This window comes from Moschus berezovskii, chromosome 9 (assembly GCF_049115385.1).
Source record: "Moschus berezovskii isolate FMDL1 chromosome 9, NW_MosBer_1.0, whole genome shotgun sequence".
Lineage (NCBI taxonomy): Eukaryota > Metazoa > Chordata > Mammalia > Artiodactyla > Moschidae > Moschus > Moschus berezovskii.
Window position 1 is genome coordinate 60,513,904 of NC_142468.1, and position 24,564 is coordinate 60,538,467.

At 42.6% G+C, this 24,564-nt stretch overlaps 1 protein-coding gene across 6 annotated transcripts in view; it reads left to right on the forward strand.

Moving 5' to 3' along the window:
- The first annotated feature begins 6,220 nt into the window (after positions 1-6,220).
- TRIM9 (tripartite motif containing 9) overlaps positions 6,221-24,564 on the forward strand; it is a 115,391-nt gene continuing 97,047 nt past the window's right edge. For all 6 annotated transcript variants that reach the window (XM_088839722.1, XM_088839724.1, XM_055435423.2 and 3 more), the window contains exon 1: positions 6,221-7,749. In XM_088839722.1, the coding sequence (XP_088695848.1) occupies positions 6,928-7,749 (822 nt within the window). In that variant the 5' untranslated portion in view covers positions 6,221-6,927. The remainder of the gene's footprint in view (positions 7,750-24,564) is intronic.

Sequence of the window (24,564 nt, forward strand, 5' to 3'; positions counted from 1 at the left end):
GTTTATGAACACCTAAAGAAAAAGTCTATGGACAAGTTGATTTTCCTAGCAAAGTATCTGCTTCTTAAAGACAGGGGTAAAATATTTGAAAACTTATTAAAGGTAGAGAAATTATCCAGGAAGACACCTCCAGAGAACATCACAGGGAACAATGGCATTAGAACTATATTAGGCACTTTGGCTGCTGCTGCTACTAAGTCACTTCAGTCGTGTCCGACTCTGTGTGACCCCATAGACGGCAGCCCACCAGGCTCCCCTGTCCCTGGGATTCTCCAGGCAAGAACACTGGAGTGGGTTGCCATTTCTTTCTCCAATGTGTGAAAGTGAAAAGTGAAAGTGAAGTCGTTCAGTCATGTCTGACTCGTAGCGACCCCATGGACTGCAGCCTACCAGGCTCCTCCATCCATGGGATTTTCTAGGCAAGAGTACTGGAGTGACTTGCCATTGCCTTCTCCGAGGCACTTCAGAGAAAATATTAATATCTCTGATTTCTAATTAGGATACAGTAAATGATATAAAGTCAGATTAATACTGTAACAGCATATGTAAAGCAGAATTCCAAAATTTGGCATCACCAACTCAATGGACATGAGTTTGAGTGAATTCCGGGAGTTGGTGATGGACAGGGAGACCTGGTGTGCTGTGATTCGTGGGGTCGCAAAGAGTCGGACACGACTGAGAGACTGAACTGAACTGAACTGAAGATCATAAACATGAGATTTTTTTTTTAACTCTGGCATGTAACAATGAAGACTAGATAGGAGAAAGGGAATTCCAAGTAATAGTGCTTACACTCCTTCAGAAATTATTTTGAACTTCTTCTAAGAATAATTTTTTAGATATTTTTCAAGTTATAACACATGCTTGTTATAAAAAGTGAAATAACCTAGAACAGTACATAAAGACTAAGCTAGCATCTCTCCTCACTTCAAACTTTTTAACTTTATTGATGTTTTTAACTTAAGTAGATGTTTCCATAAACTTATTTATAATCTTTATTTACAATTAATTGACCATATATATGAATCTACTTCTAAACTCTATTCTGTTTCATTGCCATATATTTCTATCCTTAAGCCATTAACACAATAGTTAATTACTGTAGCTTCATAGTAAGTCTTAAAATTAGTTAATATAAACCTTCAAGTTGTATCTTTTTCAAAATACTTTTGGCTCTTCTAACTTCTTGATATCTTCAAGTAGATTTTAGAATCAGCTTGTCAGTCTCTTACCCCAAAAAAGGTCCTCTGAAAATTTTCATTGGAATTACATTGACTCTATAGATCAATTTAGGGTAAACTGCCATCTTAACAATATTGAGTCTGCCAATCTATGAATATGGTATATCTCACCATTTATTAAAGTTGCTTTTAATTTATCTCTGAAATGTTTTGTAGTTGTCAGTGTATAGATCTTATACATTTCAAAATTCAAATTCATGATTTTTAATGCTGTTATAAATAGTATAGTTTTAATATCAATTGCTAATTGTGCACTGCTAATATATAGAGATACAACTGATTTTTTGTATATTCAATGAGTTCTCTTCATTCTGGCTGAAGAGAATATGAATGATACCTGGTTCTGTGTGTGCTCTGAGAATTGTTTACATTACAACTCCAATAATTGCTCTTTCCTCAGAAGTTGTCATTGCCCATCCTGGTGGAGATTCACCCTGTACATCCACATAGGTTATCCAAACACCAAGCAAATTCCCATGCAGATTCCTTGAAACTTTGTCTAGCTCTTTCCTCTCTCCAAATTCTAGCTTCCTTCACCTTCTTGAAATCGAATCTCTTGTCTTCTCAACTCAGGGAGATTGATGGGTTTTGTTAGAATTCCTCCTCCTTGTGTCAGTCTGGAATTTACAGTCTGGTAGAAAGTCTGATTGAAGGTAGGACTTACCTCTTTGTTTGCCTTCTCTCAGGAATTATAGTCCTACACTGTCAGTTATCTAGTGTCTGACCATAGTTGATTCCTATAGTTAATCCTGCTTTTTAGGCATTTAAGGAAGGAGGATTATTCTCATATAGCCAAAAGAGGGAATTTTGCTCCTGTAACTAAAGATTGATGACTCTAGAAGAGAATGTGGGGAGAAGAGAGAGAATTCTTTCTCTTCTGAGTATTCATTCTTTAGAATCAGAGACTCTTGTGTTAATAATCAAGCACTGTAGTCAAAAGTAAACAGGAAAGCCCCTAAATTTTTCATTGAAAAACCTTTGTCTTAAAAAAATGGAAAAGCCACCAGTACAGCTTAATTTGCTTGACTTATCGCTAAGGAACATCATTTGGGTGAAGGACATAGTAAGTTTCAGAGGCATTTTACACAAATGAGAACATCTACAGTCAACCCTATCAATCCTTGTGCTTCAGGGCATGGGCTGATCACCAGCTGGAAGACAGAAGATATTCCCTGTAGTACTTCTATAGCATCAACTACATTCAGGTCTTTATTTCCTTTAAACACAATTCACTGGAGGGCTATAAGTACATTATGGCCAAATACTGCAACATGAAGGGAAAATATATAATATTTTAGAGAAACAAATTCAAGAAAATGATTAAATTATCAGGGAAGGTAAGCAGAATAAGTATGTGTGTTCGTTGCTCAGTCGTGTCTGACTCTTTTGACCCCATGAACTGTAGCCCACCAGTTTCCTCTGTCCATGGAATTTTCCAGGCAAGAATACTGAAGTGGGTTGTCATTTGCTTCTCCAGGGAGAATAAGCATAGAAATTTTTTTATATAAAGGACATTTTTTGTATCTATTACACACAGGGCCTGCCAGAGAGTGAAGATCAGCATTTGTTGAACGAATGAATGAACAAAGAAAGAAAGAAATCCTAGCCTCACCAATATTTGACCTTCAGTACTTTGCTCATCCTCAGTTTACTCTTCTTTAAAAATGGGGATATTTATACCCATCTCTTCTTGTTATCACAGAGACAGAAGTAGATAATACACATAAATTAACTCACTGATGTGAGTTAATCAATCACTGAGTCAGTAATATATTTGTAGTATATATTTGTAATGTATTCATAAATTCTTTTGTGTTTGTGCTGTTGAGCAAGAATTTTCTTTTCCTTTCTACTCAAATCACTGACTGTTCATTTTGAATCTTGTCTCAAATGTTTTTTCTCTCTTACCTGTTCTTAAACAAAGATTTCCAATTTAAACATTTTAAAATAAGCCATCAGTTTTTAACTCACTGCCTGGAACAGCATGAAAACTAAACAAATGATAGTCATTTAAATCTCCTGGGTTTGACTAAGCTAGTCCTGACCAAATAGACCTAACAAATCAATGATACATAATCAATATTTCTAGCAATGAAATCTTGATATATTTCATATATATCTCTCACAGGTCTGAAGACTGGGAAGTACAAGATCAAGGTATTGGCATATTTGGTAACTGGTGAAGATCTGCTTCCCACCAGATGGGAGTGGGCAAGGGAGCTCTCTTGGGCTACTTTTTTAAGAGCACTAATCCCAATCATGAAGGCCCTGCCAAGGGCCATACCACCTGATACCACCATCTGAGATATATTCAATGGGTAGCAAATGGTGATCTGTGATAAGAAAGTTCAAACTCATAAAAAGAGTAACAGCTGCTTACCTTGAAATGTCAGAAGCACTGGGCTAAGGCTGCTCAGTTCAGTTCAGTTCAGTTCAGTCGCTCAGTTGTGTCCGACTCTCCGCGACCCCATGAATCACAGCACGCCAGGCCTCCCTGTCCATCACCAACTCCCGCAGTTCACTCAAACTCATATCCACAGAGTTGGTGATGCCATCCAGCCATTTCATTCTCTGTCGTCCCCTTCTCCTCCCACCCCCAACCTTTCCCAGCATCAGAGTCTTTTCCAGTGAGTCAACTCGTCGCATGAGGTGGCCAAAGTATTGGAGTTTCAGCTTTAGCATCAGTCCTTCCAATGAACACCCTGGATTGATCTCCTTTAGAATGGACTGGTTGGATCTCCTTGCAGTATAAGGGACTCTTAAGAGCCTTCTCCAGCACCACAATTCAAAAGCATCAATTCTTTGGCGATCAGCTTTCTTCACAGTCCAACTCTCACATCCATACATGACCACAGGAGGCTGCTACAATTGACCAAATGCATATAAAAGCCATTTGAAGGGCTGTTAATTATGAGTGGCACTAACACTCCTTTCTAACAATTTACTAATCACTCCTTCCCTAGTAGCTCAGATGGTAAAGCCTCTGTCTGCAATGCAGGAGACCCGAGTTCAATCCCTGGGTTGAGAAGATCCCCTGGAGAAGGAAATGGCAGCCCACTCCAGTATTCTTGCCTGGAAAATCCCATGGACCGCGGAGCCTGGGAGGTCACTGTCCATGGTGGACACGACTGAGCGATTTCACTTTCACTTTCAACTGCTTGTTATTAGCAAATTCTCTTGGGATTTATAAATTAGATGTATCCTGCAAATAGATAATGTTCCAAACTCACATGAAAATGGTTCAATGTCTGTAAACAGAGTAAGTAGGCCTTTGGATGCTCTGGACTCAACTAATTAAAAGCTAAAAATAAATCACATAGAAATCAACTATACTCCAATAAAAAAAATCACATAGCATTTGTAGTTCAGTTCAGTCGCTCAGTCGTGTCCGACTCTTAGCAACCCCATGAACCACAGCATGCCAGGCCTCCCTGTCCATCACCAACTCCCAGAGTTCCCTTAAACTCATGTCCATCGAGTCGGTGATGCCATCCAGCCACCTCATTCTCGGTCGTCCCCGTCTCCTCCTGCCCCCAATCGCTCCCAGCATCAGTCTTTTCCAATGAGTCAACTCATCGCGTGAGGTGGCCAAAGTACTGGAGTTTCAGCTTTAGCATAAGTCCTTCCAATGAACACCCAGGATTGATCTCCTTTAGAATGGACTGGTTGGATCTCCTTGCAGTCCAAGGGACTCTCAAGAGTCTTCTCCAGCACCACAGTTTAAAAGCATCAATTCTTCGGCGATCAGCTTTCTTCACAGTCCAACTCTCACATCCATATATGACCACGGGAAAAACCATAGCCTTGACTAGACGGACCTTGGTTGGCAAAGTAATGTCTCTGCTTTTTAATATGCTATCTAGGCTGGTCATAACTTTCCTTCCAACTTTAAATAACAATGAGAACTTTTTTCCCCCAAACAATGATCAGGTGCTCTTTTTATTGCAATTGAAGAAAGGTGTTGGAAAGATAACCTAGTTTATTGGACTATTTCCCCAGGGGCAGGGTTATTAAAAACTCCTCTTTTTCCCCCCTGCACAGTAGAGTGGTTTAAATGAGCTACAATCAAGTCATCTTTTTGGAAGATGGAAAATTGAAAGATTTGTTAAAACTTGGAAAGAAATTTTGTCATTTACTTCACGAATCATTCAGCAAAAGGCAGCCATGTGCTACTTGAAATAAGTTACTACCTCAGCATATCACCATGTCACTTAACCTAAAGGTGGATTTGGGGGTGTTTTTGGATTTTTTTTTTTTTTTCCTCCATCATCAAATCAGCAGTTCTGCAAGCAAGGGACAGGACCAGTTATCTCCAGCGATGACCGGGGAGAGAGAGAAGAGTGCTTAATATTTAAGGACTGGCACTAGAACTCCCTGCACCCCCCACCCCCATCACCATCACCTCATGCACTTCACTGGAAGAAACAGGAAGAACCCACCATCCCGGAAGCTGTGGTAGAAGCTATTTGGTGTCACACAATGAGACTCTTCAGTGACACAGCGATCCATTTACTGAACTGTGGGCACTCAGAAATAAGCAACCCAATCCTGCCTCAGCTGAACCAAAGATTCTGCTGCTCTTGTGGAAGCTCAGCCAGGTGCTGACAGCCTGGTGAGAGGAAGGCTTTGAGGGAACGGGGACTGAAGTGGGGATATAGGGACACACTGGAACGGGGACTGAAGTGGGGATATAGGGACACATTCACATCACACGGTAAGAAGCCTCTGGGCCGTTGGTACTGAAAGCGTGAAATGAAGGGGCCATAGATTTTAACTAGTATACTGAGCTTTACGTGGGTCCCTAGTTTAAGTCACGCAGCAACACTAGGAAATCGATATTGTCTCCTTTTAGACAGCAGGAACTGGGACAGAAGGAAGACAAAGAAGAGTTGACTCCTGCCAAGGGTCACGGCCTGCACCATCGGGTCCCCGGAAGCTGGAGCGCAGGGACCGGCTTCCGCGGGTTCCTCAGCTGGGGAGAAAGTCCCCGCTGCGGTACAGAAACCGAGGTCCGGGTGAGGCGCCAGCGGCGGAAGGAGAAGGGCGGTCTCCTCTGTGGTGCAGCACACGCCGAGGGGAGGTCGGCGCGGAGACCATAGCTGCAAGCCAAACGCAAACGCCGGCGATAGGCACCAACCCCTCCGCCTGCCCCCTCGCTGCGAGGAGGGGTTTCTCACGCTCCGTTCTCGGGCGACTGAGCCGGAGGTCGGAAGGAAGCGGGGCGAGGGATGAGTCATCCCGCCTAATTCCTCGTTCCCGGTCCCTTCGCCTCCGCATGCCGGCCGCCTCCCGAGATCATACAGCCGGGAGGGAAGACTCCCCTCATCCTCAGAATCCTCCACCAAACCCCCTGTGACCTGCAGAGGAGAGGAGAAGGATGGAGCATGTGGCCAATAAGAGCTTCGCTCTCTCGCTCTCCGTCCAATCGGCCGCCGTTTACAGGCTGGGGCGGGACTAGGGGGCGAGGAGGGGGCGGTCCCAGGCTGGCTCCGAGCGCTGAGGTTCGGTGGCTCACAGAGAGAGCGCCTCGCAGGGAGTCGGCGCCTAAGCGACGCGGGAAGGCGCCACTGCCAAAACCACCGCCGCCACTGCTGGCCAAGGTGCTGGACACGACAGGCCAGCAGGCCACCTCGTCAGCTCAGGCGCCCGTTGCAGCCGCAGCTGCTTCGCTCCCAGCCCGGTCCCCATGGAAGAGATGGAAGAAGAGTTAAAATGCCCCGTGTGCGGCTCCTTCTATCGCGAGCCCATCATCTTACCCTGCTCTCACAATATATGTCAGGCGTGCGCCCGCAACATCCTGGTACAGACCCCGGAGTCAGAGTCCCCCCAGAGCCGACGGGCCTCGGGCTCCGGGGTCTCTGATTATGACTATCTGGATCTGGACAAGATGAGCCTGTACAGCGAGGCGGACAGCGGCTATGGCTCCTACGGGGGGTTCGCCAGCGCCCCTACTACACCGTGCCAGAAGTCCCCCAACGGCGTCCGTGTGTTCCCCCCGGCTATGCCGCCACCGGCCACCCACCTGTCACCGGCCTTGGCCTCTGTGCCCCGCAACTCCTGTATCACCTGCCCCCAGTGCCACCGCAGCCTCATCTTGGATGACCGGGGGCTCCGCGGTTTCCCCAAGAACCGCGTCCTGGAAGGGGTAATTGACCGTTACCAGCAGAGCAAAGCGGCTGCCCTTAAATGCCAGCTCTGCGAGAAGGCACCCAAGGAAGCCACCGTCATGTGTGAACAGTGCGATGTCTTCTACTGTGACCCGTGCCGCCTGCGCTGCCACCCGCCCCGGGGTCCTCTGGCCAAGCATCGCCTGGTACCCCCGGCCCAGGGCCGCGTGAGCCGGCGGCTAAGCCCACGAAAGGTCTCCACCTGCACAGACCACGAGCTGGAGAACCACAGCATGTACTGCGTGCAGTGCAAGATGCCCGTGTGCTACCAGTGCTTGGAGGAAGGCAAACACTCCAGCCACGAAGTCAAGGCTCTAGGGGCCATGTGGAAACTGCACAAGGTAAGTCCTAAGAAAACCCACCCCTAACTCCCCGCGCCTCCGATCCTCCAGTTTTGCAGCAGATGACACTCCCGCCCCTTCTTTTGCGCACAGTGCATCCCAACGGGGTGCAATGCAGGTGCCTCCGATATCTGCTTCCCCCGTCTGGTGCATTGCAGGAAGCGCAGGGGGGACCTTAAACGGCGCACAGGGGAGTTGAACGTCTCCAGAGAGTTGTTTCGGGGATGCGTAGAGCGGGTCTCCCCGGGCACGCTGACGGCGAACCAGGCGCAGGGCGCCCCCTCCCCGCCGCAGATGTGCAACTCTGGGCCGCCACCAGCGCGTGGAAAAGCGATGAGTTACTGGGCCGACCCGCGGCTGATCTCAGGGACGCTCCAGGGCAGAGCCGGTGTGGGGCTCCGGCCGTGATCCCCGAGGAGCAGGTGGGGGCGGTTGGGTGGCGCGGACCGCTGGGTGCCGAGCTGCTGAATAGGCTGGCGCCTGCAGTCGCGGCGGGGGCGGGGAACACGCCGCGAGCGGAATACTGATAAGTAGGCGCTGGCCCAAACCCAGCGTCCGCGCTGGAAGGATGCGGATCCGGGTGCTTTGCGCTCAGGAGGTATATGAGTGGGGAGTAGGGTGGAAGAAGGGGCGGGGGGAAACCCTGTAGTCGCCATGGCAACACGGCCAGAAGGCCCTCGCGGAGAGGACATGGGCTGGAGGAGCAGGACTGGAGGTTTCTGCGCGGTCGCGGCCTGAAAACTAGGCAGGTGCATCTTCCAGTTTCTCAGGGTAACCCCTCCTGTTGACACCCGTTTGTCCAGAGTTCAACCGTTTTCCTTTATCAGTAGTTGTCTGTGCAAACTTTGAGACACCTGTTACCAAATTTTCTTTCTGATGTCTTTTGATGGCACCGCCGCCAAAGCTAGCCTCAAGAACAGAGCCTTTAACAACTTGTTAGGTCATGCCACTCCCCTGTTCAAAGTCCTTCCGTTGCCCCCACATTTCTTAGACAGTCCTTAGGAAGGTCCGCCAGGACCTCACATGACCTGTTTCCTTTGGCCTCACCGACCTTATTTCCTCCCACTCCCTCTGCTTGAGCCAGCTGTCCCTCTTGCTGTTCCTCCACAAACACCAGGCCCCCCTGACCCCAGGGCCTTTGCATCTGATATTCCTTCAGCTCCAGACCAAATACCCTGTATCTTAATAGTTCATTCTCTTGCCTCCTTCAGATCATTGCTCAGATGTCACCCTTGCAATGACACCTTTCTGATTCCTTTAGTTCCCTCTCTGCTTTATTTTTCCCAGTAGTACTTACCACTAACTGGCATGCTATATATTTTAATTAACATGTTACTTTTGTGTTTATCTATTGCTCCCCCAACACACACACACAAATAAGCTTTAGGAAGAAAGAGATCTTTATAATGTTGCCCACACTAATTAGGAGGAAGAGAACCACTCTTTGAGATATATATGAATCTGACTTTTACTTTTTTAAAAAATCCACAAAGGTGCAAAGGTCACGGCAGGGGTTCAGGACTGTTATAAGGAGGTTTTCTTTACACCATTGAGTTGCAAGCTCAAGAATGAGGCAGGGCAGTAAAGATGGTCTTCAGGCATCAGCTGTGGGCCCCCCCCCCCACTCAGGGTTTCTTGGCACTCCCTGGAGACCAGAAAAGCTAGCCTTTGAGAAAGGTTAAGGGGTAAATATTGATAATTTATTTAAAGCAAGAAAAAAATAAAGCATCACCATTTTCAGCAGTCAGGGAGCTCAGCTCAGTATTGACTGAATGTGATCCGTGTTTACAGTTGTTTGTGTTCTCACATATAGCCTGCTGAACTGTATTAGTACTGATGGAGACAGTTCAGCACAAATTTTAGCTCCGCCCCACCCCAGACACCTGCCACTTTTTAAACATTTCAATTTAAATTGTTTAAATGATGTTTAATTTTGAAGGTTTTCAAAACTTTTATTCATGGCCAATGTTTTATTCCTATTATGATTTCACTCCAAAACTGCTAACTATAGCCTATGTTGAATTACCCTATAAATTACCATATCGTTGGGGCTAAGAAATTAATCACCCTGTCTGGGAAAAAGGACTTACAGGCATACACTAATTAGGATGGTCAAACCACAGCATTATTTTTCTGTGAAGAAGAACCTATACTTTATCCATTAAGACCAAAGCAGCCTTTAAATCTTCATCAAGCCCCATGTAGATTTGAAATGTTTAATCATTTATCAGTAATGGAGGCTGTGAATAGACATTGTGGTGTAGACAAGAGTTGAAATTTGGATGTCTGCTAAAAAAGAATAACGTAAAGCCCTTAAGACATGACTTAAGTAGACTAGGAAGGGAATATTGGTTCATTTAAAAAAAAAATTTCTTCTCTGATCTTTTGTATATTTCTTCAAAATAGTAAATACAGTTTTTGTTCTGTCAATATCACAATAATTAAACTGCCAAGAAATATAAGGCAAGAGGATGACAGATTTTAACATTCATTTATCAACTGTTAGATGAACAACAAACATTATTCCCTCACCATGTCTGCTTAATAAGATAGTTAATGTGTTAACATTTGATTTTCTCATATAGTCTATCTTCCATCATCACAAAAACTCATGAGCCAGAACTCCTAAGTCCTTCAGAATATAGGAGAGCAAAGAACTATACTAAGTAGTTCTCCCAAATTTGGACAGTTAGTTATCAGCACAGGTTATCACTAGATCTGAAAGTTGTCATTAATATTTAGTCATTTCCAGTGACAAAACTGTGTGAATAAGTGTTTCCCTCAGGAAACAAGACAAAATGGCTGAAGTTTATCTTTTAAATGCTTTTAGAAACAACTAGTTGAAACTCATTAGTTGTCAATTGACTAAATTGATCTACTTTTCAGATATCTATGGCCTTCAAGATCCATGAAAAATAATAATACAGGAAGTGTCCTTGTAGGAAAAATATCTGGTGACATTTTTTATTTAGTATCAGTACTTTCTCTATTCCTTATCTAACTTAGGTTGGTATAAAAAAATGCTGTGCACACAAAGCAAGATTTTGTAGGTAGTTTAATATAGGCAATTGGAACCATTATTATTACTTTGTAATTTTAGCAAAATTTCATATTTCTAAATCTAACATTATTCTTGAATTCCTGATGTATTTTATCAATCACTGAATCAGTAATATATTTGTAAATTCTTTCGTGTTTTTACTGTTGAGCAAGAATTTTCTTTTCCTTTCTACCCTAATCACTGTTCATTCTCAGTCTTGGCTCAAATGTTATTTCTCTCTTAGCTTCTTTTTCTTAAATAAAGATTTGTAATTTAAGCATTTTAAACCATCAGCTATCATGCATTCATCTTCAAGGCATTCTGGGAAAGAAATACCTACTTTGTAGTGTGGTGGCATCTCATCAAATATTTGCATGATGAATGTGTTATTTAATGTAACTAAAGTGGTGTTCAGTTAGATATATACATCAGCAGTAAACACAGTATAACCTGGATGTTCCTATGATAAATGCAACAGGTAACATATGTCTACGTTTTTAAATTTTAAAAAATTTACTTCAAGTATAATGAGAACATTCTGTGAACAACGTAAACATTCTTACAAACATTAAGGTGAATGTTACAGAGGAGTAAATTGTTTCTCATTGTACTGAGGCAAAAACAGAAACAGATGAAGTTCTGGCTTCCAGACCTGATTTTTCCACTTACCTGCTGGTAACTTTAGGCAAATCTATAACCTCTCTGTGCTTCCTACCCACAGGATGTAAAGCAGCTAAAAAACTATATTTATGACAGTATTTTGAAAAAATAATGTTTGTAACTTAGTAAATTTAGTTTGCCAAAATAGAAAGTTTTTGCATAAAACAGAAGATATTGTCTCATTAGTCAACTGTTGTTGTGTATATGTATATGTGTTAGTCACCAAGTTGTGTCCCATTCTTTGTGACCCCATGGACTGTAGCCTGCCAGGCTCCTCTGTCCATGGAATTCTCCAGGCAAGAATTCTGGAGTGGGTAGTCGTTCCCTTCTCCAGGGGGATCTTCCCTGACCCAGGGACTGAAGCCGGGTCTCCCACATTGCAGGAATATTACCTATCATCTGAGCCACCAGGGAAGCTCTGAGCTGTTACTGCATAGAAATCCTGTCCCCCAACTTGGGATACTTTGATTGCTCCTGAAAGAGCACAGGGTGCACTCTAAAGACTATTCTTAAAGATGGTCTCAGAGAGTGAACCAGATCCTAATGGGCCCTGATAGAATAGTCAGTTGAATTAAACCCAAGGAACAAGAACACTACACAAAGATTTATTTGTGTATAAACAAAGGTATTTTGTTTTTCAATTACAAAGCTAAAATGATAAGTGATATGACTCATTTTTTTCAGATGCACAGCTTCAAGTTCAACTTCTTGAACTTAGGCTTAAAAAAAACATGTTTGGAACATGCCAGCCTTATGGCAGAGAGAAGGAAGCAAAGCAGATCCACTCAATGGCACTTAAAGTTTCTATTCAGGCATGGCATGTCACTTCTGCTTACATTCCATTGGCTAAAACAAACCATGTGGCCAAGACTGACATCCATGCTGTAGGAAATTCACTCTTCCAATAGAGAGACACCAGAGAAGGGCCTTGTAGAAGAGGGCAGAAAATATTTTGAACAAATAATACAACATGGCACATGCCTAATTCTCTCATGCCCACTTCTCGCTCTGAATGAGATTCCTTGGCCTGCGCAAGACCCAACATGACTCCTTCAGCTCCAATGCAGCATCACTTTCAGTTCAAGTGTCCACTCTCATCAGACTAGTGTCTCTGTGTCTCTTTGGCCACATTTTCAAGTTTAGAGAAAGAATGTGTTTGACTCAGCTTGAGTGAAGGGTTTGCTGATGACTGCCTATCCCTTTGGTGAGGTGGGTGCAGAAGACATGAATGAGACAAGTAAGGCACTCACCTTGGATGAAAAACATAAGGGAGTGCCAAAACCTCAGTAATCAGGATAAAAATGTTGTAAGGCGATATCTTTGTTTCTTTTTTTAAAAAAGCAATTATTTATTTGGCTGTACCAGGTCTTAGTTGTGGAACGGGGAATCTTTAGTTGCAGCCTAAGAACTCTTCTCTGTGACATGTGTGATCTGGTTCCCTGACCAGGGATTGAATCCGGGCCCCCTGCATTGGGAGCACAGAGCCTTAGCCACTGGACCACCAGGGAAGTCCTGTAAAGCAGTATCTTAAAAAACAAAATGAATGCAAAACAATTCACGATGAGCAGAATATCAACATTTTAAATGTTGATCAATGACAGTGCCATGCTGAGCCATACTGGAGCCTAAGTCAAAAAGGAAAATCAGTAGTATTGATCCTGTCTTTAAGATTTTGGTCTTTTGTTCATCACAGGTTTTTTGGCATTCATTTTTATTTTTAAAAAATATCACATTAAAATATTATTTATGTTGACTACTGAGGTTTTGGCACCCCTTTCAATTCCACACCTGAGGAAAGTGCCTCACTCCCCTCACCCTAGTCCTGGCCCTGAGGAGTCATGAGTGCAAGGAGGATGGTAAAAGGTGCAAAAATATGATTTTTCATTCACTTCAGGTGTCTCTTTTAAAGTACGTGGTTGGGTTGAGAGTATAAGGAACTGTTTAGTTTCATTTAATAATTCCATCTGTTTAGAAGAAAAGAAGAACTTATGGTAACCATGGAATTTAGTGTTTTGTGATTTTTATATTTGGGTCTCATAACAGTAGTGTTCTTCTTCCTTAGTTAAGTGCTTCTCCTCACCATCAATTCCTGCCTCAGCCTAGTCCTTGTGACTCTGTGAGGCTGCCAATCCAGGACTCTGCCTTACCCGGCCAAGTGGGAAAGCATGTCACATAGGCCTGGCAAGCCGTCACACCCTACCCCTCTGGCCAATTGATAATTCAAAGGGTGAGCATACGACATGAGCCCATCCAGTGAGAATCCTTTTCTGAGATTTATAGATACCATATATAGATAATAGAGTCAGGGACAGAAAAGCCTTGCTTTCCTCTGACTTGTTGCAACTAGAAGACAGGAGCTATCCGTATCCCTGCCTCTTCCTCTTCCTCCTATATTAGTAGAAGAAAGTAAGGCAACCCACAGAGATACAGCAGGAAGAAACAGAGAATTCGGAAAACACTATTTGAACCTCTGGAAGCCTTCATAACCAAGGCCAGCTACCCACTCCTGCCTTTCCAGTTTTGTCAATCAACAAACCTCCCCCTTCTTTCTGCTTAGCTCGTTTGTATTGGTTTTCTGCCACTTGCAACTGAGATTTATCACATATAAACAATTATATCTGAGGATCATGAATAATATCCCATTGTATGCTCTCCCTGGATCTTCAGCATTTTAACTACAGAACTAATCGCTTGAGATGCTTTAAAAGTGGAGCAACAGAGTTGTGATTATATAAATGCATCTATATCTCATTTGCTTTATCCATTCATCTATTGATGAACATTTAGGTTGTAGAAGTTCTTTTTGCTTCAACACAAGTTTGGGAAACACCATTCTAGGCAGTGACTAGCCAATAAGTCAGTAAGGAGGTCGGTTTTCTTCATTTCTTATGTGTGCAGAGTAAACTACTCTAAAACTCCAGCCTGTGGATAAATGTCCCTACTCAGCCTATCCTTAAATTTTATGTTAAACCTTTTGATAAAATATTAAAAGTTACATTTATCTTATTTTTTAAATATTAAAGTCAAAGACAAAGAGATAAAGCAATTAATTTAAATTTTATAGTATTTATATACATATATTTATTATAAGTTGCTTCTCTTTCTGTTTTAAATAACTGAAAGATGATTTTGGACATCAGTAATACTAATGTAATATAATTTAAAATTACTGCTTTGATTTACTTCTGACTACTGCTAGGTTTTATATACATGATGCCAAATGACTGGCTTGATTGGGTTTTTCATTCAGTTCAGTTCAGTTGCTCAGTTGTGTCCGACTCTTTGCAACACCATGAATCACAGCACGCCAGGCCTCCCTGTCCATTACCAACTCCCGGAGTTCACTGAAACACACCTCCATCGAGTCGGTGATGCCATCCAGCCATCTCATTCTCTGTCGTCCCCTTCTCCTCCTGCCCCCAGTCCCTCCCAACATCAGAGTCTTTTCCAGTGAGTCAACTCATCGCATGAGGTGGCCAAAGTATTGTAGCTTCAGCTTGAGCATCAGTCTTTCCAATGAACACCCAGGATTGATCTCCTCTAGAATGGACTGGTTGGATCTCCTTGCAGTCCAAGGGACTCTCAAGAGTCTTCTCCAGCACTACAGTTCAAAAGCATCAATTCTTCAGCGATCAGCTTTCTTCACAGTCCAACTCTCACATCCATACATGACCACTGGAAAAACCATGGCCTTGACTAGACGGACCTTGGTTGGCAAAGTAATGTCTCTGCTTTTTAATATGCTATCTAGGTTGGTCATAACTTTCCTTCCAAGGAGTAAGCGTCTTTTAATTTCATGGCTGCAGTCAGCATCCACAGTGATTTTGGAGCCCAAAAAATAATTGTGATAAATAGAAACAGATTGTTTTGAGTCCTTTTACAAAGCAAAAAAAAAAAAAAAGGACAATATTAAAAGGTCAAAACTAATTCTGCTTTTGTGACACCAGATCAGAACAAAGTGTCAAAAGAGTAGTACACTGCCTGTTACATCCCAAGCTTTCTAATATTACCACAGTGACCTTCAGGATCAATTTTTAACCTTGGAAGAGAAGTTAGTATAAAATGGCCACCATCAGTGAACCCAGATTATCAGAGACCCTCTAGGTTTTGTCAACAGCATGTCTGATTCATCCCGAAAGATATCTCAAAGCGAAAAAAAACACTGTACTGAGATGTTGTCACAGCAGTTTTATCCTAACCTGAAACTGAGTCCCTATCTTAAAGTATGAACTATCTCAGAGTGAGGTTACCTAGAAAACCCAAGCAGAATTCACAGAATATACTTGACATCACCAGCAAAGTTGGCATTTCATTTCACTTCTGTTTGACTCAGGCTTCGCCATTTTTTTAACTTTTCTGGTTTATGTTGCAGATCCAGCCATGGTCCTGTCTGCCTATCTAAGTTACCTCTTCCTTCTTGACCTTCCTGGCCTTCCAGCTTCCTCACCAGCCCTCTCCCTGCCCACCAGGCCTCCCTCCGCCATTTTCTTAGACTAGATCGTCACCTCAACCCCACTAAGCTTGGCAGGCCCAACTCCTGGGAGGCCGCCTCCACAGCCTTGCCCCACTTTCTATACCCAGAAGACGTTTTTAGAAGGTTTGTTTGATGGGAAAAAAGAATCAGAAGATTAATGATTAGCAAATAAATTGGCTTCCCTGGTGGCTCAGATGGGAAATAATCTGCCTGCAATGCAGGAGACCTGGGTTTGATCCCCTGGTTAGGAAGATCCCCCTGGAGAAGGGAATGGCTACCCATTCCAGTATTCTTGCGTGGAGAATTCCGTGGCCAGAGGAGCCCAGCGGGTACAGTCCCCGGGATTGCAAAGAGTCAGACACGAATGAGTGACTAACACACACACAATATATATCCCAATATTTTAAGTTTCTCATATGAACCTGACAGTAAGAATTAAATTTGAAAACCTGTATTTCACACTTTTTGTTAAAAATATACTGAGCACCTACTGCATGCCAGCTACTGTTCTGGGCCCTTTACAGCCACTTTTTCATTTAATCTTCAGGATTCACATATCTTCCTGCACAAAAAGGTTATAAAGTCATTCTGATTTTAAAAGGCAAAGCCAGAGTTTGAATCCAGGCTGTCTGACTCCACAGCTCCTGTGTGGAACTGCTATTCTGTCCTACCTTCTGATAATCACAGGAAACATATGATCTGCAAAGCACAATTTATGGTCTTATAAATTCAAGGACATAACAAATAACTGAGATCTTTTAGTTCTCATGTATGAAAATGAGTGAGAAATTAACAGTGATTTGTCTCCTAGGTTTTCTTGTGACAAAATAAATTTAATGAGGAAAATACAGGGTGGAGGGAAGGGAGAGACATGTATGTTGAGTATTCCTTAGACCAGATCCTCGGAAGTGTGCTGCATACCTCTGTCTTCTTGTCAGAACCAAGCAAGCAACAGATAGGCAATAAAGTTCTATCAGCTCACCTAGGGATTCACCGTCCTCTTCTAATAAACTAATCATCTTAAAATTTATAGGCAAAAGTGATATAAAATAAGAAGTAGGTTTCTTTGGCATGTTAAGCATATTTCTGTAAATCTAAAACATTTGTAAGTCTATCCTGTGGGAAACATAAAAATGCATTCAGACCTGTAAGCAGTAACTCCACGTTGACTTTCAGTTTAAACTCACTCTTTTTGTACCTTTTGCTGAGATGGTTTAAAAAAATAAATGTATTTACCACCTCACACCAGTTGGAATGGCCATCATCAAAAAGTCTACAAACCATAAATGCTGGAGAGGGTGTGGAGAAAAGGAAACACTCTTACATTGCTGGTGGGAATGTAAACTGAAACAGCCACTATGGAAGATGGTATGGAGATTCCTTAAAAAGCTAGGAATAAAACCACCATATGACCCAGCAATCCAACTCCTAGGCATATACCCTGAGGAAACCAAAACTGGAAAAGACACATGTACTTCAGTATTCACTGCAGCACTATTTACAATAGCGAGAACATGGAAGCAACCTAGATGTCCACTGACAGATGAATGGATAAAGAAGCTGTGGTACGTATTACAATGGAATACCACACAGCCATAAAAAGGAACACATTTGAGTCAGTTCTAATGAGGTGGATGAACCTAGAGCCTATTATAAGGGTAAAGTAAGTCAGCTACTGCTGCTGCTGCTAAGTTGCTTCAGTCGTGTCCAACTCTGTGCGACCCCATAGACGGCAGCCCACCAGGCTCCCCCATCCCTGGGATTCTCCAGGCAAGAACACTGGAGTGGGTTGCCATTTCCTTCTCTAATGCATGAAAGTGGAAAGTGAAAGTGAAGTCACTCAGTCGTGTCCAACTCCTAGCGACCCCATGGACTGCAGCCTACCAAGCTCCTCCGTCCATGGTATTTTCCAGGCAAGAGTACTGGAGTGGGGTGCCATTGCCCTCTCCAAAGTAAGTCAGAAAGAGAAATATAAACATCGTATACTGATATATATATATATATATATATATGGAATATAGAAAGATGGCACTGATGAATTTATTTGCAGGGCAGCAATGGAGAAACAGACATAGAGAACAGATCTATGGACGTAGGGGGAGGAGAGGAGGGAGAAAGGGAGATGTATGGAGAGAGTAACATGGAAATTTATGATACCATATGTAAAATAGATGGCCAGTGTGAATTCGCTGTGTGACTCAGGGAACACAAACAGGGGCTCTGTGACAATCTAGAAGGGTGGGATGGGAAGGGAGATGGGAGGGAGGCTAGGGAGGGAGGGGACATGGGTGTACCTATGGCTGATTCTTGTTGATGTATGATGGAAAACCACAAAATTCTGTAAAGTAATTATCCTTCAATTAAAAAAATTTTTAAGAAAGTATATTCCTATTCAGGAATATATGACATGCCTTTTACCATAAATATTAAAAGGAGTATATGACCTGGAAAAGTCCATTGTTTAAGAATGGTTTAAAGTCCAGCCAAATAACATAGTTTTCCATAAGCCTTGCATAGAACCAGCACTGCACATTTTATACTAATAGCTGTGATCAAAGAAGGAACTGTTCCTTAGAGAATTAGCTTTGGAAGCAGAATGCTGAACATTGTGCTTTGGTGTGGGAATACACATTCTGTCGTTAGCTAATACACGTGGATGGTTAATCCTCATCTACCACTGATTTATTCATTGAAGCTGACTTTCCAGCCAGATAGCATCTATTCAGCTTTATTGAGCTTTTTCTTCATCCTCTCTTTTCTCTTACTTTGCTTGCAGCTTGCATTTTAAGAAGCAACTGTTTGACACCAAATACTTATCACACTCTGCCACATTCCAGGAAGAGCTGTGAGAGGGCCATGCCACTCTGACCTGTGCTGTTCATCAGTCTAAGACATTATCTAGTCTCTGAACAAAACCAGTTGCAGAGAGAAGTAAATGTGAATGAGGGATTAAACAGTTTTTCTACCCCAGGCAGGTCTTCATAACAGGTTTTTTGACCTGGTAGGGAACAAATGCTCAGAAGGTCAAATATATACAGATTCAGTTATAACTCACTCAAAGCTGAAGGGAAATGACTTTATAATATAATCTACTATTTTTTATGCAAACAATCAACAGCTGACTTTAGTATAAAGGTGTGTAGTCCATTATATTATGCTACTGATATTTATGCCATCACCTAGATGCACCAGTTCATGAACTTGATAAAATGGTGTCACTTATGCTATGCCACCCCCTCCACATCTATGAAATGTTATCCAAGCGCATTATTCACAGAAACTCAAATGTAGAATTGGACTTCCATTCAATCTAATAAATCTTACATGGCACAGATAAATCCATGGTGCTTTTAACAAGCAGTTGTTGATTTTATTGACTATCAATCATCTGGCCAAGACTTAGCAAGCAAATATGATAAACAGCTTTCAGCACACAGTCAATGCAGTATGAAGAAGCTGCATGTTTACATTCAACTCCTGTTATCTGGGCACCTTGTACCATTGTGGAAGCAAATCTGCCATTTATGGAACTAAAATATTATTCAGAATTTAATAAAATTTTCTGTACATTCTACTTTGTGGAACAAAAATATAGAATATATATACTTGTATGAATACTAAATTTCCAAGCTAGCTTTAACAAACATGATAAGCAAGTATACAGAGCATAACTACCATCCCCTTACCATTCAAATGTGGTACCTCTCCACCTGAACAAAGAATGGTTGCTCTGGTCACTGCATATAGAAATTTTGTGGAAAGGTTTGACTTGATATAAGGTCCTATTATGTAGGTAAAAACATATTAATAAATATTGGTATTAGTTGGCAAATCACATAAATATTTTATAGTAATTTTAAAAATTATCAAGCCAAAGATAAAGTTAATGCTTCCAGCATGGAGCATATCCTTGATTCTTGTTTTCCAAAGAGGTTGCATCATCTTACATTCCTACCAGCAATGGATGAGGGTTCCAGTTTCTCCATATCCTCAACACGTGTTAATATCTGGCTTTTTGACTAGAGCCATCCAAGCTGATGTTGGAAACGTGTCTCATTGTGGTTTTGTCTTGCAATTCCCTAATGACTAGAGATGTTGAACATCTTTCCATGTGTTTATTGGCTAGCTTCATATCATTTTTAGAGATTTTGCCCACTTTTAATTTGGATAACTTCTCTTTTATTGTTGAGTTGTAAGAGTTCTTTATAGTCTGATATTTATTCACTGTTTGAATGAGAGGACTAGAAATGTGAGACTCTCATCCTTCAGAGACACAGGAAATAAAAAGCCAAAGTGGAGATGAGAGGAAGAAAAAACTGCTCAAGACTGACCTTCCAGAACTCCTACTGCTCCCTTACCCAGTAACCTCTATCACCCAAGTCTGAAGCAGAGCTCAGATAAGCTCTACCAGGATTGGCTCATGACAAATAGGAAACATGGAAAAATCCAAAAGCAGGAGGAGGAAATATTTTCATTATCAAAGTCCCGGAATATGGTGGCTGTGCCTCCTCTTTGCCTTAGTTTCCACTCTTCCTGACTTTGTTACTGGAGTTCACTGGAGTTCAATATTATTAAGTTTCAATGGTGCTGTGGTTCTGTTACTTGCAGGTTACCGTTGTGGTGTTCAAAAAAGTTACTTAGGGTGTCAAAGTGGTGGGCCCTTCCCCTTTATGTGAGAATTATAAATTGGGAGAATTGGAATACTGGGTATTTGAGATTATTTGCCTCAGTTCAGTTCAGTCGCTCAGTCGTGTCCGACTCTCCGCGACCCCATGAATCACAGCACGCCAGGCCTCCCTGTCCATCACCAACTCCCGGAGTACACTCAAACTCATGTCCACAGAGTCGGTGACGCCATCCAGCCATCTCATTCTCCGTCGTCCCCTTCTCCTCCCGCCCCCAACCTTTCCCAGCATCAGCCTAACCCCCTCAAAAGTCAGAAAAATAAATCCCCAAACACTTCAGTAAATTACCAGATTCACACACTTTGATTTCTTAGAACTATATTAATTATTCTGAACATCCAAGGACCTATTTTCAGTTACTTCTGTGTGTGCTGTGTGTGGAAACACCTTTTATCTCTTTTGGGGCTTCCCCGATGGCTCATATAGTAAAGAATCTGCCTTAAATGCAGGAGACCCAGGTTCAATCCCTGGGTCTACCCACTCCAGTACTCTTACCTGGGAAATCCCATGGACAGAAAAGTCTGGTGGGCTACAGTCCATGGGGTCACAAAGAGTCAGACACGACTGTGCAACTAACACCTCTTTTTTAGAGGCTCTCTCATGCCCTCAGACAAGTATAATCACAGTTTTTTCTACATTCCATGACTGTAACTATAAAAGTTTACCTTAACCTTGTTGTTCTCTCTTTAAATTGAATTGAAGTCTCTCAGTTGTGTCCAACTCTTTGTGACCCCATGGACTATATAGCCTGCCAGGTTCTTCCGTCCATGGGATTTTCCAGGCAAGAATACTGGAGTGGCTTGCCATTTCCTTCTCCAGGGGATTTTCCCAACTCAGGGATCGAACCCGGGTCTCCCACACTTCGGGCAGACTCTTTACCATCTGAGCCACCTGGGAGTCTTCGTTCTCTCTTTAAGGAAATTATATGTCTGTTGTTGTTGTTGTTGAGTCACTCAGTTGTGTCCTACTCTTTGTGACCCTGTGGACTGCCGCACGCCAGGCTTCCCTGTCCTTCACTATCTCCTGGAATTTTTTCAAACTCATGTCCATTGAGTCAGTGATGCCATTCAACCATCTCATCCTCTGTTGCCTCCTTCTCCTCTTGCCCTCAATCTTTCCACCATCAGAGTCTTTTCCAGTGAGTCAGCTCTTTGCATCATGTGGTCAAAGTATTAGAGCTTCAGCTTCAGCATCAGTCTTTCTATACTATTGAATAATGTTCCTCTATTATAAATAAGGTAGTCCTTTTTTTTTCTTTTTCTTTTTTTATTGAAGGATAATTGCTTTACAGAATTTTGTTGTTTTCTGTCAAACTTCAACATGAATCAGCCATCAGTTCAGTTCAGTTCAGTCGCTCAGTCGTGTCCGAATCTTAGCGACCCCATGAACCACAGCACGCCAGGCCTCCCTGTCCATCACCAACTCCCGGAGTTCACTCAAACTCATGTCCATCGAGTCAGTGATGCCATCCAGCCATCTCATTCTCTGTCGTCCCCGTCTCCTCCTACCCCCAATCGCTCCCAGCATCAGAGTCTTTTCCAGTGAGTCAACTTGTCGCATGAGGTGGCCAAAGTATTGGAGTTTCAGCTTTAGCATAAGTCCTTCCAATGAACACCCAGGATTGATCTCCTCTGGAATGGACTGGTTGGATCTCCTTGCAGTCCAAGGGACTCTCAAGAGTCTTCTCCAGCACCACAGTTCAAAAGCATCAATTCTTCGGCGATCAGCTTTCTTCACAGTCCAACTCTCACATCCATACATGACCACGGGAAAAACCATAGCCTTGACTAGACGGACCTTGGTTGGCAAAGTAATGTCTCTGCTTTTTAATATGCTATCTAGGCTGGTCATAACTTTCCTTCCAAGGAGTAAGCGTCTTTTAATTTCCTGGCTGCAATCAGCATCCGCAGTGATTTTGGAGCCCAAAAAAATAAAGTCTGACACGGTTTCCACTGTTTCCCCATCTATTTCCCATGAAGTGATGGGACCAGATGCCATGATCTTCGTTTATCCCCTCCCTTTTGAACCTCCCTCCCATCTCCCTCCCCATCCCACCCCTCTAGATTGATACAGAGCCCCTGTTTGAGTTACCTGAGCCATACAGCAAATTCCCTTTGGCTATCTATTTTACATAAGGTAATGTAAGTTTCCATGTTACTCTTTCCATACATCTCACCCTCTCCTCCCCTCTCCCCGTGTCCATAAGTCTGTCCTCTATGTCTGTTTCTCCACTGCTGCCCTGTAAATAAATTCTTCAGGACCATTTTCCTAGATTCCGTTTGTATGCATTAAAATACTATGTTTATCTTTCTTTTTCTGACTCACTTCACTCTATATAACAGGTTCTCAGTTCATCCACCTCATCAGAACTGACTCAAATGCGTTCCTTTTTATCAAGCTGGAATCAAGATTGCCGGGAGAAATATCAATAACCTCAGATATGCAGATGACACCACCCTTATGGCAGAAAGTGAAGAGGAACTCAAAAGCCTCTTGATGAAAGTGAAAGAGGAGAGTGAAAAGGTTGGCTTGAAGCTCAACATTCAGAAAACAAAGATCATGGCATCTGGTCCCATCACTTCATGGGAAATAGATGGGGAAACAGTGGAAACGGTGTCAGACTTTATTTTTTTGGGCTCCAAAATCACTGCAGATGCTGACTGCAGCCATGAAGTTAAAAGATGCTTACTCCTTGGAAGGAAAGTTATGACCAACCTAGATAGCATATTAAAAAGCAGAGACATTACTTTGCTAACAAAGGTCCATCTAGTCAAGGCTATGGTTTTTCCCGTGGTCATGTATGGATGTGAGAGTTGGACTGTGAAGAAAGTTGATCGCCGAAGAATCGATGCTTTTGAATTGTGGTGTTAGAGAAGACTCTTGAGAGTCCCTTGGACTGCAAGGAGATACAACCAGTCTATCCTAAAGGAGACCAGTCCTGGTTATTCATTGGAAGGACTGATGCTGAGGCTGAAACTCCAATACTTTGGCCACCTCACGCGAAGAGTTGACTCATTGGAAAAGACCCTGATGCTGGGAGGGATTGGGGGCAGGAGGAGAAGGGGATGATAGAGAATGAGATGGCTGGATGGCATCACCGACTTGATGCACATGAGTTTGAGTGAACTCTGGGAGTTGGTGGTGGACAGGGAGGCCTGGCATGCTGTGATTCATGGGGTTGCAAAGAGTCGGCACGACTGAACAATTGAACTGAACTGAACCACAACTTCTTTATCCATTCATCTGTCAATGGACATATGCTTCCATGTTCTAGCTGTTGTAATTAGTGCTGCAATGAACAATGGGATACAAGTGTCTTTTTCAATTTTGGTTTCCTCGGGGTATATGCCTAGGAGTCAGATTGCTGGATCATATGGTGGTTTTATTCCTAGTTTTTTAAGGAATCTCCATACCGTCTTCCTTATTAGCTGTATCAATTTACATTCCCACCAACAGTAAAAGAGCATTCCCTTTTCTCCACATCCTATCCAGCATTTATTGTTGGTAGAGTTTTTGATGAGGGCCATTCTGACCAGTGTGAGGTGATATCTCATTGTAGTTTTGATTTGTATTTCTCTACTAATAAGCGATGTTGAGCATCTTTTCATATGTTTGTTAGCCATCTGTTTGTCTTCTTTGGAGAAATGTCTGTTTAGGTCTTTTTCCCACTTTTTGATTGGGTTGTTTGTTTTTTCTGGCATTGAGTTGTATGAGCTGCTTGTATATTTTGGAAATTAATCCTTTGTCAGTTGTTTCATTTGCTATTATTTTCTCCCATTCTCAGGGTTATCTTTCACTTTGTTTATAGTTTCTTTGCTGTGCAAAAGCTTTTAAGTTTAATCAGGTCCCACTTGTTTACTTTTGTTTTTATTTCCGTTACTCTAGAACGTGCTTTTGAACTGTGGTGTTGGAGAAGACTCTTGAGAGTCCCTTGTACCACAAGGAGATCCAACCAG